Below are 18734 nucleotides of genomic sequence, written 5' to 3' on the forward strand. Positions count from 1 at the left end.
CTGTAAATTAGTGTTAGCATTACAAGAACATGCCTCATGCTGTCAAGTTGACCTTTCCACTTTCTTCTTACAGTGAAACCTCAGAAAGGAGACCAGAAACTTTCACATCCATTGTTTAGTTAACTGCAAGTTAGTAGTGTGCACAAATTTTGAAAAGCTAGGGGTAATTCTGTAGCCACCCAGAGTCACTCACTGAGATGGGCGGCTATAGAAATCAAATAAATAAATTTTAACTATAATTTATTGAAGCAACCAACTTCAAACCATAGAAAACCATTTTTTAAAGATTATAAAAAGAACCTAGAATTTTAAAATGAATTCCAATCTAAGAGAGAATGAGAGAGAGAAAGAATACTATCAGTGCAGCAGTAGTCTTCATATCCATTTATGAGTTTACCTGTGTCTTTCTAAAAGTCTTACTATGCATTTTTTAAAATAAGATTTTAAGAGCTGGTTGAATAGTACTAGTTCACCACTGCTGTATTTGAAAGAATGGAGAGGGAGAGGGATCACTATCTAAGATATTTTCAACTATAAGGCATTAAAATTATTCTTCTTGGTTGTTCTTCTCTTACTGTAACCATGGTTCCTTAATTTCAGTAGGTGCAAGAACAGCTGCTTAAAAACAGAGATTCCAAGTCTATGCAAGATTTCCTTACAATGCAACATGAAGTGTGCTGCCATTTTCACTTCCATAAAATTAAATTTAAGGAAGCACAATCCTAGCTTGTGTCAGACTAGTCTTAAGTAGACTTTCATGATGCCATGTGCTCAAACCTCCAAGTATCTCCACTGGTTCTTACCTTACAAGGAAATCTGACTCTCTGCTAATTATCCAAATAGAAGTCCATCCATTGCTGTGGTAACAGACATGCCCCCCCAAAAGAAGTCATCAATGCAAGCAGAAATGTGTACATTACAGTATATGATCAGATTCCCATTAATGTCATGGTAGAAGTCAGATATACAATGATGCTTATTATTACCTAAAAGATTGGCAGCATACATCTGCCAATATTTAAATGCAGAGGAAGCATATGCATATATCAGTGGTCATAAAATATATGATAGTCAGAACTGACAGGCAAATATCAACAGGAATATATTTTAAAAGTCCTGTTGTTTATGCAACACACATACATTCATCTCCTAAGTTACTTAAACACCTGTCAAATGTTTATATTTTTCCCTTTTTACTTGTACAAATTTCTTCATATAATCTATAACAGATTACCCCAACAGAGTGGACCCATTTCCTTATTAATGGAAATTCAAGTTTATAACAGACTTCCTTTCTGAATTCCTTCATACCTAATCCTATGAGAGGGTGATGCTCCACTAGGGCCCAGCTGTTGTCATCCACACAATGACTTTTGTAAACAAGCAACTGGCAGAGGTCCCGGGCTGTCATATCTGCTAAGATCTCAACCACCTTGCAAGTCCCATCTTCACTAAAAACTTTTATATCCTGCAATACAAAAAATGATACAGTTTATAGATAGCAGCAATGTCTTCCAAAAAACATTAAAAGAAAAAGAAATTTAACAGTTACTATACATAATCAATGCTGGGCACACTCTGGGTTATAATAATGAACCTCTGCACCCTGGGGCAATAAAATGCTGCAACTTAAGCCTGTTTGGACAATTTATCTGGTTTGGGAGTCATGAGAAGTAAAGCTATTAAAGATCACACACACTACCCTATACATACAATGTATCTTTGCTAGAAAACCAAGAAGCTAAGAGTCTTTGAAAAATGAGTCCTTACAACTATTTTAATATGAATAATAAATGCAATATTAGGGCTTCGAACTATTGGCAGGGGTGGTGAGGGGACAAGATTAATCACATATTCTTCACTTCAAGGTCTTTTGCCCTGGAGTGTTTTACCACCCAAAAAAATCAAATAAAAGATTATCAATTAAAACACAGCTATCTTGTTTAGCACTAAAGTTTGTCTAATTTGGAACTGAAATCATTTAAAACAGATTAATTGCAAGCACCAGTTATACTTCTTCCACCCCATATCACAAAATCCAATACTTTCTTACAACTAAATATACTAATAATTAAAAATAAAGAATAAAAAAGAATAAAAAATAAAAGCATTATCCTTAATCATTAGTAAGATGAGACTGTAGTCTGCTGTCAACTTATGAATCTTCATTAAATGGGTAATTCCCCATTACTGATTAATACTGTTTTAATCAATATTAATAAATAGTATTAACCCTGCAAAAAGAATTCCCAAAGAATCCCATTCACAGGTTAACCTTGTATTAAGATTTAATATAAGATTTAACCCTGTATTAACTTCATATGCTAAGTTGGGGGAGGAGGGAGGAAAAGAAAGCATCTTACCTCACCAGTATGCACAAAGCAGCAGTCAGGAGAACAAGATGGCATTTTAAAATACAGATTTCTTGTTCAGAAAGGTTGTTCTCTGCCTCTTCCAGCCCTTTGAAACTCCAAGCTCAAGCAACTCAGGTTATTTCAATGGATTCGTGTCAGCAAGCCCTGGTGGCGTGTGCACCATTTTCTGGGGGAGGCAGAGCTTCCCTCAAAGGGTTACACACCATCTTTTAGGTAGTGAATCAAACCACACTGTACAGACCAATCCTAGCCCTTTTTGTGACTGATGTAATCATTTCCACAGAACTCACAGACGTCCAAATTATGCCCCCCAGGAAGAATTTTCTTCCTTTATGACCACCCACATGCATTTAAAAAAAGAACAGCACATAACCCAGAAATCATTCGCCAGGATCACAAAAGTTCAAAAGAGCAAAATTCCGCAGCCCAAACCTGACCTGCTCCTTGAACTGCTGATCTCTTTGGCAAATCCCTCTCCATTCCCCACCTCGTGGAAGCAGCTGATGTCATGTTTGCAAGTTAAGCCCTTGAACTTCTTTCTCCAAGCTTCTAATACTACTGCTCCCCCCGCCAGCTTGCTCCCTCCCACTCTGCTTATCAGAAGCTCAGCAATGACTTTCTAGGGGGGCTGATGAGCTACCATAAATTCAAAGGATTCACCTGGCCGTTCCAGATGAACTCGTGTTATACTGTATATTTAAGAATGGGACCCCACGCTGCCTTAGCAGCTGCATTAATCTAATGCCTCGACAGCCACTTCTCCACCCACTTTCGGCTCAGCATAGAGTTGCATGTGCATGGAGAGGCATGATTAGGGAGGAGTTAAAATTTAAATGGGGAAAAAAAAACGACTCAAAGCTGGTGCATTCAGGAAACAGCATCTTTTGACAAGCAGGATGAGCCAGCTCTTTCAGAAGGAGGGGGAAGGGGAATCCTTATTCATGTAACTCTGAAAAGTGTTCTAGCTTCATAAAATTCCTGCACATCCAAAAACAAGTGTGTTTTTTTTAAACACTAGCCTAGAAATAAATAATGCACCTCAAAGTTTTGTGTATATACTGGTAAGATCCTTTTAAATCAGGATCTTGGGGACTTTATTTTCCCCATTGAGGCAGAATATTTCTTACTCAACTGGATATAAACTAACTAAGTCAGGTTCAACTGCTTTAATGGAAATGTTATTACTGGTAGAAAAGATATGCATTATGTTTAGTCATTACTGGGGGCAGCCAAAGAACCAATGCATTTCCTGAAAAATCTGCTCAGCAGCAGCAGCAGCAGCAGCAGCAGCAGCAGCAGCCGCCTCTTTTTAAGTTCCCTTCTCTCCCTTAGCGAGTTCATTTCAGAAGGGTGATCAGGTAAAACTTATTGCAGCAAAAATAATGTTTTATAGAACTTTAAAGTAACCAATAGATTATGGCATAGATTTAGGTATAACCTAATCACATCAACTGCTGCCCAAACTTTACTTTGTAAATGGCATATGAACGAAGTTTTCTACCATGGGGAACCAGGGAGATATGGGAAAGAGTTACCAAAGTAGCAAACATGTTTCATATACTGTTTACTAATTCTCAAGTTACTGAAAAGCCACTTGCAAATATTACCTCTATATCACAATTACTAGGCTGAGACAGACAGACAGACAGACAGTGGCTATCTAGTGAGGTCACAGCTGGGAAAAGTTTTAACTCAGGGACTCACTGTTCACATTGAACCAATACACTCACCCATTCACCAAATCTCAAGAGAGTAACGCTGACATTTATGGAGGACTTCTATGTAGTTACCACCGCATTGGTGCCAAAATATTTGTTGTAATTCTGCCACCACTGTAAGAACTATAACAGCCAATATACAGTAGATGGAAATTTATATAAACATATTAATAATTTATATATAAGTTTATAAATCATATGCAATCATATAAAATTATTTGAAATTATTTAATAATTTTAGGATTATAATTATATAATTACATATAATGCATTTTAATATAATAAAATTATATTAAAATACATTATATATATATATATATGTATAATATATATATAAAATTATATGTGAATTATAAATTACATAGATTTATAAAATAGGAAATTTCTCTAATTGGTTCTGCTCCTGCTGCTGCATAGCAATTAGACAGCATAAACAGCTTTACATTCAAGCTTAAGAGCAGCACAGAAAAGACACTCAGTTGCAGAATCCTAAGCCACCTCATAACAAGAGGGTGGGGGAAGAATGGTGGTTAACCCTCGACACACATTGCAATTTCCCCAGAGTAACATCTCACCCCATCCAATAATAAAAGCCTCCCTCCCGAGGCTTCCTAATTGTTATACCCGAATGAGGTATAGATATGAGGTATATGTGAGTGGGAGTGACTGAGCTGTGCATTATGGGATTATGTATGAGTAAGTGGGGGAAGCAAATGCATGAAAGAAAGAAAAAAACAGAGGGGGTAGGCTTGACCTTTTTTTTTTCTTTTTGCTTACAAGAGGCACCCATCTTTGACATGTGTCCCAAATGGTTGTGGCTATGAGGTTTTCTTGGCAATATAGAACTTCCACAGAGGCTTCAAAAAGATTCTCTACCTCTCATATACTGTAAGATAGGTAGGTCTGTATTACTGTTATTTATATAGTGCAGGTACTATGTGTTAGGAATGGTGCTACAGCCTTACTCATGATTCTCAGCATGAGAACATGCTGAGGGGAACAGACTGTGAAAAAAGAAATGCCAAGCCAAGGTTTTATTTAGAAAAAACTGAAACTTCTTGCAACATTAAGGTTCTTCATTCCAGAATTAATTTAAACAAGCTAGAATCTGTTTTACAAATAACTGCAGTTTGTTCCAAACTGTAACCTTTTAAAACCCTCCCCTTCTTCATGTATACAGGATGGAAGCACAAAACCTAGAGATCACCAAAGCATATTTTCATTATAGGGAACAAAGGAATTTGTGGCTAAAGTAATTCCAACTGGAAACCAGCATTAAACAAATCTGAGATATATAGTCTTCTTCACCTTTTTAGCAACAGCAACTATGAATAGATTATAACATTAGATAAAAGCTAACCCTGCTTCTCTTCAGCACTTTGCAAACTGGCATCTACCTTTATTTGCTATAATGAAAAGAGTCAAGTGTAGTTACCTGTCTTATCCAGTTAGAGGCTCCCTGACCTTAGTCCTTACCTCCTACATGCAAACAGCCATTCTAACCATAGAAGAGAGAAAGACACTAACCTGAAGTCAGCCTAGCATGTGCAAGGTATGGGTGAATCACAGAGGGTTGAAAGACTTGATGATCAATCAACAATGAAAGCCTTGCCTGTCATCAAGACTGCTCCCTTCTTTTTCTGAGCTTCAGTGTCAATATAACGGGCACGTGTGGTGTTACATGTTCTTCTCCGCATGTGCACACCTCCTCTTACTTTCTTCCTTCCCCATTTCACTTTCTATTTGCCCTTGACAAGCCCTGAAGGAGGATGGTTGAGATGGGTACAGTATATCAGTGGGTATGTGTGGCATTATTCATTTGGAATAATGGCTTTGTTTAACAACTGGTTTTCAACATTGCTGAAAGTTTAATGATCGGCTCTTGCGAATCAGTACGAGCCAGCTCCAGCACATCATTGCTTCCTGATATCCTCTCCCCAAATACTCCCCACATATAAGGCCTTGCTCTGGACAGATTTACATTACACAACACCTTGTTTCAAATGGCACGTCTAACTGCAGAATTCTACATCTTTTAAAATTGCAATCAGAATGTGCACTTCGAAATTTGGTATGTTTTTTGTAATTACTGTTTCAATAAATAGTATTAATCTCTGCCAGAAACAGAGCCACAGTCCCTGCTGTCCTCTTCATCCATTTTATAATGGATTTTTGCATGGTGTGTTTCACCAATCTATTTATACTACATTTAAAGGGTTTTAGGTTTTTCTAAAAAGCCTTTTGTGTGGTTTGTGGGACGTTTAGATGAGTGGGAGGTAGCCCAGGGAAACATGAATTTCAGGAAGTTTCCTCTCTTGCCAGGTCTTTGTGCTAGCGATGACACTGGGTATACCTGGGTCAGCCATGCATTAATACTGCAGGTTGCAGGCAAAAATCCTTAAGATCACTTTTCTGACCTTGTCAGACACGCTCAAGCAGTTTCTTAAGTGTTTTAAACCTGGGATTTTTTTTCCCAATGTAAGTTTAGTTAACTTGCACAACTTAACACTGGGTTAGTGAATTTTACCTTATTGTAAAGAATTTCAGTAATTTAGTTTCTCTTAATTTTTGGTATGTATGTATGTATGTACGTATGTATGTATTTATATCCCACCTTTATTATTTTTATAAATAACTCAAGGCGGCGAACATACCAAATACACCTTCCTCTTCCTATTTTCCCTACAGCAGCAACCGTGTGAGACGAGTTGGGCTGAGAGAGAGGGACTGGCCCAAGGTCACCCAGCCTTACTCATGCCTAAGGCAGGACTAGAATTCTCAGTTTCCTGGTTTCTAGTCTGGAGCCTTAGCCACTAGACCAAACTGGCTCAAATTAAGCAATTCACAACATGGTGCCCAAAATTAATTTATAGCGCTTACTGAAAATGAGTTTTAACATAGTTGTTGTTTATTCGTTTAGTCGCTTCCGACTCTTCGTGCCTTCATGGACCAGCCCACGCCAGAGCTTCCTGTTGGTTGTCAATACCCCCAGCTCCCCCAGGGACGAGTCCGTCACCTCTAGAATATCATCCATCCACCTTGCCCTTGGTCGGTCCCTCTTCCTTTTGCCTTCCACTCTCCCTAGCATCAGCATCAGCATCTTCTCCAGGGAGTCCTGTCTTCTCATTATGTGGCTAAAGTATTTCAGTTTTGCCTTTAATATCATTCCCTCAAGTGAGCAGTCTGGCTTTATTTCCTGGAGGATGGACTGGTTTGATCTTCTGGCAGTCCAAGGCACTCTCAGAATTTTCCTCCAACACCACAGTTCCAAAGCATCGACCTTCCTTCTCTCAGCCTTCCTTATGGTCCAGCTCTCGCAGCCATATGTTACTACGGGGAACACCATTGCTTTAACTATGCGGACCTTTGTTGTCAGTGCGATGTCTCTGCTCTTAACTATTTTATTGAGATTTGTCATTGCTCTTCCCCCAAGGATTAAGCGTCTTCTGATTTCCTGACCGCAGTCAGCATCTGCAGTAATCTTCGCACCTAGAAATACAAAGTCTTTCACTGCTTCTACATTTTCTCCCTCTATTTGCCAGTTATCAATCAAGCTGGTTGCCATAATCTTGGTTTTTTTGAGGTTTAGCTGCAAGCCAGCTTTTGCACTTTCTTCTTTCACCTTCATCATAAGGCTCCTCAGTTCCTCTTCGCTTTCAGCCATCAAAGTGGTATCATCTGCATATCTGAGATTGTTAATGTTTCTTCCAGCGATTTTAACCCCAGCCTTGGATTCCTCAAGCCCAGCATGTCGCATGATGTGTTCTGCGTACAAGTTGAATAGGTAGGGTGAGAGTATACAGCCCTGCCGTACTCCTTTCCCAATCTTAAACCAGTCCGTTGTTCCGTGGTCTGTTCTTACTGTTGCTACTTGGTCGTTATACAGATTCTTCAGGAGGCAGACAAGATGACGTGGTATCCCCATACCACTAAGAACTTGCCACAATTTGTTCTGGTCCACACAGTCAAAGGCTTTAGAATAGTCAATAAAACAGAAATAGATGTTTTTCTGAAACTCCCTGGTTTTTTCCATTGTCCATCGGATATTGGCAATTTGGTCCCTAGTTCCTCTGCCTTTTCTAAACCCAGCTTGTACATCTGGCAATTCTCGCTCCATGAATTGCTGAAGTCTCCCTTGCAGGATCTTGAGCATTACCTTACTGGCATGTGAAATGAGTGCCACCATTCGATAGTTTGAACATTCTTTAGTGTTTCCGGTTTTTGGTATGGGGATATAAGTTGATTTTTTCCAGTCTGATGGCCATTCTTGTGTTTTCCAAATTTGCTAGCATATAGCTTGCATTACCTTGACAGCATCATCTCGCAAGATTTTGAACAGTTCAGCTGGGATGCCGTCATCTCCTGCTGCCTTGTTATTAGCAATGCTTCTTAAGGCCCATTCAACCTCACTCTTCAGGATGTCTGGCTCTAGCTCACTGACCACACCGTCAAAGCTATCCCCGATATTGCTATCCTTCCTATACAGGTCTTCTGTATATCCTTGCCACCTTTTCTTAATCTCTTCTTCTTCTGTTAGGTCCTTGCCATCTTTGTTTTTGATCATACCCATTTTTGCCTGGAATTCACCTCCAATGTTTCTAATTTCCTGGAAGAGGTCTCTTGTCCTTCCTATTCTATTGTCTTCTTCCACTTCCACGCATTGTTTGTTTAAAAATAATTCCTCATCTCTTCTGGCTAACCTCTGGAATTTTGCATTTAATTGGGCATATCTCCCCCTGTCACTGTTGCCTTTTGCTTGCCTTCTTTCTTGGGCTACTTCTAGTGTCCCAGCAGACAGCCATTTTGCCTTCTTGGTTTTCTCTTTCTTTGGGATGTATTTTGTTGCCGCCTCCTGAACAATGTTGCGAACTTCTGTCCGTAGTTCTTCCGGGACCCTATCTACTAAGTCCAGTCCCTAAAATCTATTCTTCACCTCCACTGTATATTCCTTAGGAATATTAGTGAGCTCATATCTAGCTGATCTGTGGGTCTTCCCTAATCTCTTTAGCCTGATCCTAAATTGTGCAATAAGAAGTTCGCGATCTGAACTACAGTCAGCTCCAGGTCTTGTTTTTACCGACTGTATAGATGTCCGCCACCTTTGGCTGCAAAGGATGTAGTCAATCTGATTTCAGTGTTGTCCATCTGGGGAAGTCCATGTATAAAGCCATCTCTTAGGTTGTTGGAAGAGAGTGTTTGTTATGCTGAGTGAGTTGTCTTGGCAACATTCTATCAGCCTATGTCCTGCTTCGTTTTGTTCTCCCAGGCCATGCTTACCTGTAATTCCAGGTGTCATTTGACTGCCCACCTTAGCATTCCAGTCTCCCGGGATGAAAATAACATCTCTTTTAGGCGTGTTGTCCAGTAGGTGCTGCAGATCCTCATAGAACTGCTCTACTTCAGCTTCTTCAGCATCTGTGGTTGGGGCGTATATTTGGATCACTGTGATGTTAGATGGCTTGCCCTGAATTCGAATTGAGATCATTCTATCGTTTTTTGGATTGAATCCAAGCACTGCTTTAGCCACTTTACTATTAATTATGAAGGCTACTCCATTTCTTCTGTGGTCCTCTTGTCCACAGTAGTAGATCTGGTGGTCATTTGATGTGAAGTGGCCCATTCCAGTCCATTTCAGTTCAGTGACGCCCAAAATGTCTATCTTTAATCTTGACATCTCACCAATAACCACATCCAATTTGCCCTGACTCATAGATCTGACATTCCAGGTTCCAATGGTGTGTTGATCCTTTGAACATCGGATTCTCCGTTCACCGCCAGCACCGTCGGCCGCTAGCCGTCCTTTCGGCTTTGAGCTACCTGCGTCATCACGTCTGGGGCTAGTTGAGCTCATCCTCTGTTCCTCCCCAGTAGCATTTTGACCATCTTCCGACCTGGGGGTCTCATCTTCCGATGGTATACCGACATATCTCTGGTTGTACTGATCCATTTAGTTTTCAGGGCAAGAATAGTGGGGTGGGTTGCCGTTACCTTCCCCAGGGATCGCATTTAGTCTGACCTCTGTCATGACCTTCCCGTCTTGGGTGGCCCTTCACGGTTTAGCTCATGGCATCATTGAGGTGCTCAAGCTCCAGCACCACGACAAGGTAATGATCCTTTGCTGTAGCTTCATGCGTAAGGATAGCCATTTGAAAGAATTACACATCATACTTCCAGATAGAAAGTAGAGTCCCCCTCCCAAAACAATGACAGTTATCTGTAAGTTGAAAATGCTGTATCTGCTGATGAGAATTGTGGACAACAAGGAATGAGTTAGGAAATGCAAATGAATGCAAACACAGCTAAAAAGCATAGATGCTTTGATGATCATTTCTTGCTAGGAGGCAATTTTTTTTAGTGATTCTTAACCTTTTTTGCGACATGTGCAGTTACCTGTATTCCTCACTCTCACCAAGTTTTGTTCTATGTTTCTTTTTCATTTCTTTCCCAATATAGCCACACCTTCCCCTTAACCAAATTTCATACTATCTTCTTCACCATTTCTGCTGGAATGAAGGAGATACGTGTTTGTGTGTGCACTTGCTTGTTTCTGTGTATGAGAATGGTTTGTACCTTACAGAACACTGAAGTATCAATTAATTTTCTAAACTGGTTATTTTACTAGCAATTAATTTTACTTAATTTAATTAAATTTAATTAACCTAGTTTCTAACAGGTATATATGCATACCCAGATATATGTATTTAGAAATGTCCATACTTGTGTGGGGGAGAGGGGGAAAATCTCCAGAAGTGTTTACTACAATCTCCAACGCATACTGATGCAGAAGAACTTCCAAATAATCCCTCAAATTGATAGTCAATAATATACTATCAATGATCGAATTAGCTATCTCTATTTAATCACTCAGTCAGAATGACTAGTCTGCTGTTATTATTTAGCTATTTTAAAAAAACTTGAAAAGCTAACTTGACCAGCATTTTCTTCAAAAAATCCGAAGGATCAAATCTAACAAGCTATAATTAATCTAAAAAACTGTTATGCTATTTCTGCACCTATGGCTCCAGGAGCAATTAAAAAACAGAAATCCAGGTTGTCCCATCTTCAAAAAGAATTTCTCCAATTTGACAGAAAATCAGCATAAAGGGTGAACTGAAATATTCCCAGGCAGAATCTTTAAGGCTACCAGGACACTTTTTCTATCAACAGATTGAGGAGAATTTTTGGCAGGACTTGGGTTCTAACTATCCCTCTGCTACATGTTGAAAACAAGACAAACATTTAGGCTACTTTCAAAAGATAGCCTAAATATATACAGTCATGTGAAAAAGAAAGTACACCCTCTTCAAGTTCTATGGTTTTACTTATCAGGACATAATAAAAATCATCTGGTCCTCAGCAGGTCTTAAAATTAGGTAAAGGCAACCTCAGATGAACAACAACAGATGACATATCACACCGTGTCATTATTCATTTTACAAAAATAAAGCCAGAATGGAGAGGCCATGTGTGAAAAAGTAAGCACACCCTTACTGCTTCCATATGCATTAAGAGGTTAAGTAGCAGCCAGGTGCTGCTAATCAAATGCCCTTGATTAATTGATCATCATATATCCCTTCTCCTTCTCTCTTTTCCTCATATGCAAAACTTCATCTCTACTGTAGCTCTCCATTGCTCTCCACTGCACAAAGAAAGACATTTTTAACAAAATCTGGGTCTTCCCACTTCGTTGGTGCTTGTCCAACAGGAGACAGGGATTTTTGGGACTCTAACATCAGAGTCCTCCAGGAAAAGGTACAAGCTTGCATGACTCCTGTTTTAATATTGCTTATTTACATGAGTAATTTCCATTAAAAAAATCAAGTGTTTGGAAAGATGCTTCTATGTCAAGCTTTTCGGTGCTATTGCCTGTTAAGAGTTGACAGCACTAGGTTCAAAAGTTCAGCAATAGTTGCACTCTGATTTTGGCTGCTTCATTATGGCTATGAAATCAATTCGGAAGCAAAGGGTTTCTTCACCTCACAACCCTGAGCAACAGCAATTCTATTGTGTGCAGTTATACGAAGGTCTTTATGCTAAAAACAGTATTTAGGACACCCTTTGATCAACTACAGCATCTCATGATTCTTCCTTGTTAGCCCTTTTTCCTTTTCTTCTTTAATTTGAAAATCAAAGCAGAATAAAAAAAATAATTAACACCTAATTTGAAAATTAAAAGGGTTTATGTTAATATGGCAATTGTAGAACCTTATTCAATATTATATCAGCAACAAGATGGTTAAAAATCCCAGACGCCCAGAATAAATCAAATTATTGTGAACTTCATGAAGAATTTTTATACTTCCAAAGTGAATAGTAATTGCTTACAGTTAAAAAGATACCAAACTTTTTTGTTCTACTCACTGTAAATCAATTTTAAACTGAAACTTATTTTGAGCTGATTTAAAAGAAAAATGAAGTCTGCATAAAACTGGGATTTGGTGTTAAATGTTTATATTGCTCAAAGGACAGGTTTATTTTTAGCAATATAACATTTCTTCTCTCCGTTTTTTTATGATGACAATGTGATCAGTGATCTCAAGAAAACTAAGAAATGTCAATATTAACACCAGCCACTCCCAAAAATGCAAAGAAAAGGCTCACTCACTTGCTTATCCATAGGCTGACTCTGAGGAAGAGATCCAGGTGCCAGCACAGGTGAGTTTGTAGGGCTGCAAAGTTCAGGGAAAGGATTTGGAATGGCAGGCAAAGAGGATGTTCTGAATTGTTGCTCTTCCTCTTGCAGACGTCTACAGAACATACAGAAATTTTCAGATAGAAGTCTGAAAGGCTAGTTAGGATTAGTTAAAGTGGGACAGAAATGAGAACCATGGTTAAGGTCACCAAAACAAAAAAAAAAGGGGGGGGGATTCATGTGTGACCCAGCAGCAGCACAAGATCCCACATCTTAACTCTACTTTTAAATACCTATTTAAAAATTAGGCCTACCGTTTTTTCTAATATCTTGCTAATTCTGTTCAGAAGCATCATAATAACAGCTAATTCAATAATCATATTTAGGCCAGGGGTATTTCATGGGTAGTTTTTGTTTCCTGGAGGATATGTAAAAATGAATTTCTAAGTTTTCTTCCTGTATTAGAAAAAATAGCACTTCTAGAAGTTTACAGATACTAATGTAGCCTACAATAGAATAAAGCTATTTACATTTGTATTTTATAAAGTTTTTCAGCAGCATCACATGATAACTATGTTTTTTTCTTTCACATTCTGCTTATTATATTGACTTTTTCTCATAGCTGAAGGTATTCTGCACCACAGTTTTCTTTTATTGTTCAATTACCTCTGTTTTGCCCTTAAATTAAATTTGTGTGAAAGTGAAAGGTCTCCTGTGCAAGCACCAAGTCATGTCTGACCCTTTGGGGGGACGCTGCTTTCACGACATTTTCTTGGCAGACTACAGCAGGGTGGTTTGCCATTGCCTTCCCCAGTCGTCGCCTTCCCCAGCAAGCTGGGTACTCATTTTACCGACCTAGCAAGGATGGAAGGCTGAGTCAACCTGAGCTGTCTACCCAAGAATCCAGCTTCCGCTGGGATCGAACTCAGGTCGTGGGGAGAGCTTCAGCTGCAATACTGCCGCCTACCACTCTGCACCACACAAGGCTCTTTTTTAAATTAAATTTACTTAGACACAAATCTGTTTCTAATCTGACTTAATGGACACTAATTTTTAAAGAATTCTCAACATCTGAAATGCTGTGATCTTAACATTTATTCAGAAACAAGGCCCTCTGAGTTCAGTGAGATTTACTTCCTACCAAGTATATTTAGTCATTTTTAAACAGTGTGCTGGGGTAAATAGTTTATTTTAAGAAAAGAGCTGTATATTGTTGTATGCAACCTAGAGTTGCTCTGGCAACTGAGAAGGCCTATAAGTTGATTAAACAAACAAGCAAACAGGAAGCTGCTTGCTGACCCAGCTTTGCCTTCAGCTTCCACTCTGGGTACCCTGTTCAGCCTTTGCTCAGGACATTCAATCCTTTTCAGTGCAGAGGCTCAGAAAGACCCATGCATGAGCTATTCATTTTCCAGCCTCTTTCTTGCCTCCGTCCAGAACTTCCAAAAGTTATCTGTCAGTGTAGAAGGATGCTGTACTTCAATTAAGTACAGCCTTAAGAGAAAGCACATTCAGAACACTGACTCATACAAAAAAGAAGAAATGGGTTTCAAGTTGCCAGCGCTTAACATCTCTTCTTCTCCTTCTCCCTAGCATTTTCCCACTATTGCAGGGTCTGCTTTTCAGATCCTGAAACGCCACTTTGCCCGATTGTCTGCATCCTCAGGGCTCGAGCAGGGAGATGCCCAATATCCAACGGAGCATACACATTTCCATAACATGGAGGCAGCTCTCTATACCCTTTGTTGCTGCCCAACACTTGGTTCCATACAGTGCCACAGGGCAACCGATCGTCTTACAGATCTTAGATTTGAGACAGGTTAGTATTTGTTTGTCACAAACCACACTGGTGAGTTCTCGCCAGTGCAACCAGGCCGCATTCACCCTCACTCGCATATAACCACTGATGCCACCATCACCTTGGAGATGGGAGCCAAGGTACCGAAAGATATCCACCTTCTTTAAGTTTTCTTCATTTATTTGGAGCATCCCATGGGTGGTTACAGTCTCTAGATACTCAGTTTTCTTTATGTTCAGATGGAGTCCAAAATGGCTGTGACAGGTGGCGATGGTCCATTCCTCCATGTGGTGCTGCTGGAAACTGCCCCCCATTTGGGGTGGGGCCAAGCTAAACATGGACCCTGACGTCAGGCTGCGGCAACAGGTCAGTCGGTATTTTAGTTGCAACAAATGGACTGAAGCCATTGCTTAACATTTATATTCATAAAAACAAAACAATTTTTCTGAGAAAAATGCACACTGCAACCAACAAGCTCAGAGAAATGCTGTACTAAATAAGTGTGTTTATGTGCTATGAGCCCTAGAGAACTCAGATGGGACCACTGAGATACCACTTTCTGCACCGAAGCAGAGGGATAATGTATCCTACTAAGTTTTTAAGGTCACTCAGACCCCAAATCTTAGGGCTACAATGGTTTGCTGAAAAGGATCATTGTTGCACTGGTCACGTACCTGACTGCCATGATGCGAACTGGTTGAGACCTCTGTATTTTCTGTCGTGGGGACACTGGATGCAGCGAATTAGTTCCTGAAGCTAACAGCTGGCTGCGATTTAGCTGGCCATTCTGAAGGAGTGGTGTGCTTTCTGAATGCATACTGAAGGTGGAACACAGACTTTCAAATGAGGAGTTCATATTGTTAACTAAAGCTTCCAAGTCCACATCATCATCTGAAAGAATACAAAGAGATTAACACTGAAGATCAGAAGCAACAAAATACAAAGCTAAAATTAAAATCTGTTTTCTTATACCACTCTTATATAAGTACGCTGAACTCAATGTCCACGTAACACATATCTTCTGAAATACATTCCACTTCATCAGACACATGAAGTATTTTGCCATGTTGCAAGTATAGTAGATGTATATATGACTGTAAACAATGAATTTAGAAGAAATGGAAAACATTGTACACAAAGACAGCAATAACCACATTATTAGGTGTTGGTTATTACCTTTAAAGCCCTACATGGCATGGGTTCATGTCACCTGAGGGACCGTCTCATCCCCATTACATCGACCTGTCCCATCTGGTCATGCAGAGAGGGCATGTTACAGACCACGTCTGTAAGGGAATTCAATCTGGCGGGGTTCAGGAAGCAGGCCTTCTCTGCAGCAGCTCCCGCCCTCTGGAACATTCTTCCCCCAGAGGTGAGGCAAGCCCCCTCTCTCCTGGACTTCCATAAAAAAATTGAAGACGGTTTTGTCATCTCACCTGGGGTGGGGAGGGGAGTAGTCATTCTTGGGGATGACTGGCACCCTAGAATGGCCCCTTATATATTCAGAGACTGAAGTAGAACCTCACTGCCATCTGGATTTTATTGCACATTATATTTTTATCTTCTATTTATATCTATATTTAATGGATTATTTATAATTCGTATTGAATTTTAAATTTTACTTCTATTGTAAACTGCCCAGAGTCCCTCCTTAGGGGGGAGATGGGCGGTGGTAAATTTGACAAATAAATAAATAAATAGCAGTGACCATTCAGAAAGCAATAGTTGAATGAAAACATGTTAAATTGGTCAACAGAAATCATAAGGCATATTATCCTTGATGATGCTACAAGTACACTGATCTACCCAACTCTGTCAACCTGCAATTAAATAAAAGTACTTCAGTTTAGTGGAGCACGTGGATCTTCTGATAATCCCCATCTGTCATGGGTATTATTGTCAAAAAGATTGCTTTACATTATGATAAATGTCATGGCTACTTTAAAATAATACTGTTACACTTCTGGTTCCCAAAGCCTCTTCTTGATCTGAGATTCTTAAAACATCATTGTAACCTGGATTCAGAGACAGTAAGCAAATAAAAAATATCATTTTACTAAACTGACTCCACTAATCACCACAGCTAGATCAATCCATGAAACAAGTTTGCTGTCTGTACGTTATGAAAACATGGAATGGATATGAAAGAACTACTTATATCCAAATCCACTTCCAGCTTAACCAGAACATACCACTAAATACACTGCCTAGATCAGAAAATCTAATAAATAATAATAATAATAATAATAATAATAATAATAATAATAATAATAATATCTGGACAGTAATAAACAATTTTAAAGATTTTATATGAGGTGTTTCTCAATCTACAATACCCATCAACAAAGTGAAAAAATCAAATCAACAGAGCTAGACACCTACCTAAAAATAATCTGCTACAGGACAGACTCCAGTAAAAAGATAACACTCCCAGCTGACACGGACATTTCCCAGTTCAAACCTCTCAAGCATACTGTGGCAGATCCCCAAAATGTTCTTAGATCTATATCACAATTTGGAAGTAATGTCAATAGTTCTCTTATACAAAGGAACGTCCCTTCAGAAACCACAAAAATCCCAAGTCGAAGTTGCTATTTCAGTCGTGTGTGATACTCTGTAATCAGATCTCCAAGTCTGTTTCCTTTTCAGGGACAGTCACTTCCCACTACTGACATTTAGATTTTTTTGGCTTTCTCACTATTAATTCTAGTTTTCCCACTTGATTTATGCCAGCATTTCTTTAATTCAGTGCTCTTCTCAGCAGGCTGCTGTCTCTGAACTCCATGAACTCATAATGGAAGATTGGGATGAAAAGAGAATGGGAAAAAGTAACTATTAACACTTTTTTCCAATCAGAGCATCCTCAGTGGAATTTTTCTTAGTGCTCCTGCTGGCAAAAGGACACTGTGGATTCAACTGTATTCAAACTGAAAGGCAGAAATTTCAACATACAGGTTATGGAACTGTGTATTATTGTTAGCTGTTTCAATTGCCTTCTGTCCACTGCCTATGTAGCTCCCCACCCCAACCTTGATGTATCTACACAGACTTTCTGCTGCCAGCTACAATACCAATGATTTAAAGCCCACCCTGGACAGAGCCAGTGAAGGAGAACAGACAAGTCCTCATATCCTGAACAGACACTCAGCAGCAACCAAAGACACAAACACCGGAGCCAGACTCTGCAGACCTGACACCAATTCTGTCCTCGCATCTCCTCTGGCAATCTTATTACAGAGTCTAACGTGCAGTATCAGAGTTTATATATCCACTCATCTTTTGGTTTGTTAAATGTCTTCATTTTTTGCTAAACAGAATGAGCCAGGCAATCTCCATGCCAAAAAGTTAACTAACTAGGACCACTCCAATATCAGAAATGGCTTCAAGATACAAAAATAAAACTTCAGCCCACCCCCAGATATTATAATAGATTTCTTTAACAAACAAACTCCAAATAAATAAATAAATATGGTACTTAGAATATTATCAAAAGCTTGAGATTTATTTCCTATTGCTTGAAACGGACAAACTTTTTTTTCTTTGTTTAAATCACGGTACTTTTGTTCTCTCCACCACCCTCAAAATGAAAGATATCTGTATTATCATCCAAACGTTATTTAAGAAAAGCTACTCCTCATAAAATAAATACCTGCACTTTCCGCATTTTCCCTTCCCACTGATTTCACCATTTGCAATTTTCAAATTATTTATATATAAAGTTGCAACTCTGCATATTAATTCCAACACTGAAATGTATGCTATAACAATTAGTATTTATTATGACACTATTTGGTTGTATTATAACATAAAACCACCAGGTGTCACCGCTTCCTTTAAAACAAAACAACGACTACCCCAATTTCCCCTATGACCAAAAGCCAAGTATTTGTAAGTTAACACTTCATAATTAGCTCAAGGTATGTCAAAACTCCTTCAGCAAAGGATCGTTACCTTGTTGTGGTGCTGGAGCTTGAGCACCTCAATGATGCCATGAGCTAAACCGTGAAGGGCCACCAAAGACAGGAAGGTCATGACAGAGAGGTCAGACTAAATGCGATCCCTGGGGAAGGTAATGGTAACCCACCCCAGTATTCTTCCGTGAAAACTAAATGGATCAGTACAACCAGAGATATGTCGGTATACCATCAGAAGATGAGACCCCCAGGTCGGAAGATGGTCAAAATGCTACTGGGGAGGAACAGAGGATGAGT

The 18734-nt window shown here is 39.2% G+C and overlaps 1 protein-coding gene across 2 annotated transcripts in view; it reads right to left on the reverse strand.

Annotated features, from left to right (window-relative positions):
• The window catches only part of GRB10 (growth factor receptor bound protein 10), a 113389-nt gene that overhangs the window by 25267 nt on the left and 69388 nt on the right, over positions 1-18734 (reverse strand). For both annotated transcript variants that reach the window (XM_063304243.1, XM_063304244.1), the window contains exons 4-6: positions 15198-15414; positions 12699-12840; positions 1312-1468 (exon numbers count right to left, since the gene is read on the reverse strand). In XM_063304243.1, the coding sequence (XP_063160313.1) occupies positions 1312-1468; positions 12699-12840; positions 15198-15414 (516 nt within the window). The remainder of the gene's footprint in view (positions 1-1311; positions 1469-12698; positions 12841-15197; positions 15415-18734) is intronic.

Source organism: Candoia aspera, chromosome 4 (assembly GCF_035149785.1).
Source record: "Candoia aspera isolate rCanAsp1 chromosome 4, rCanAsp1.hap2, whole genome shotgun sequence".
NCBI classification, from domain to species: domain Eukaryota; kingdom Metazoa; phylum Chordata; class Lepidosauria; order Squamata; family Boidae; genus Candoia; species Candoia aspera.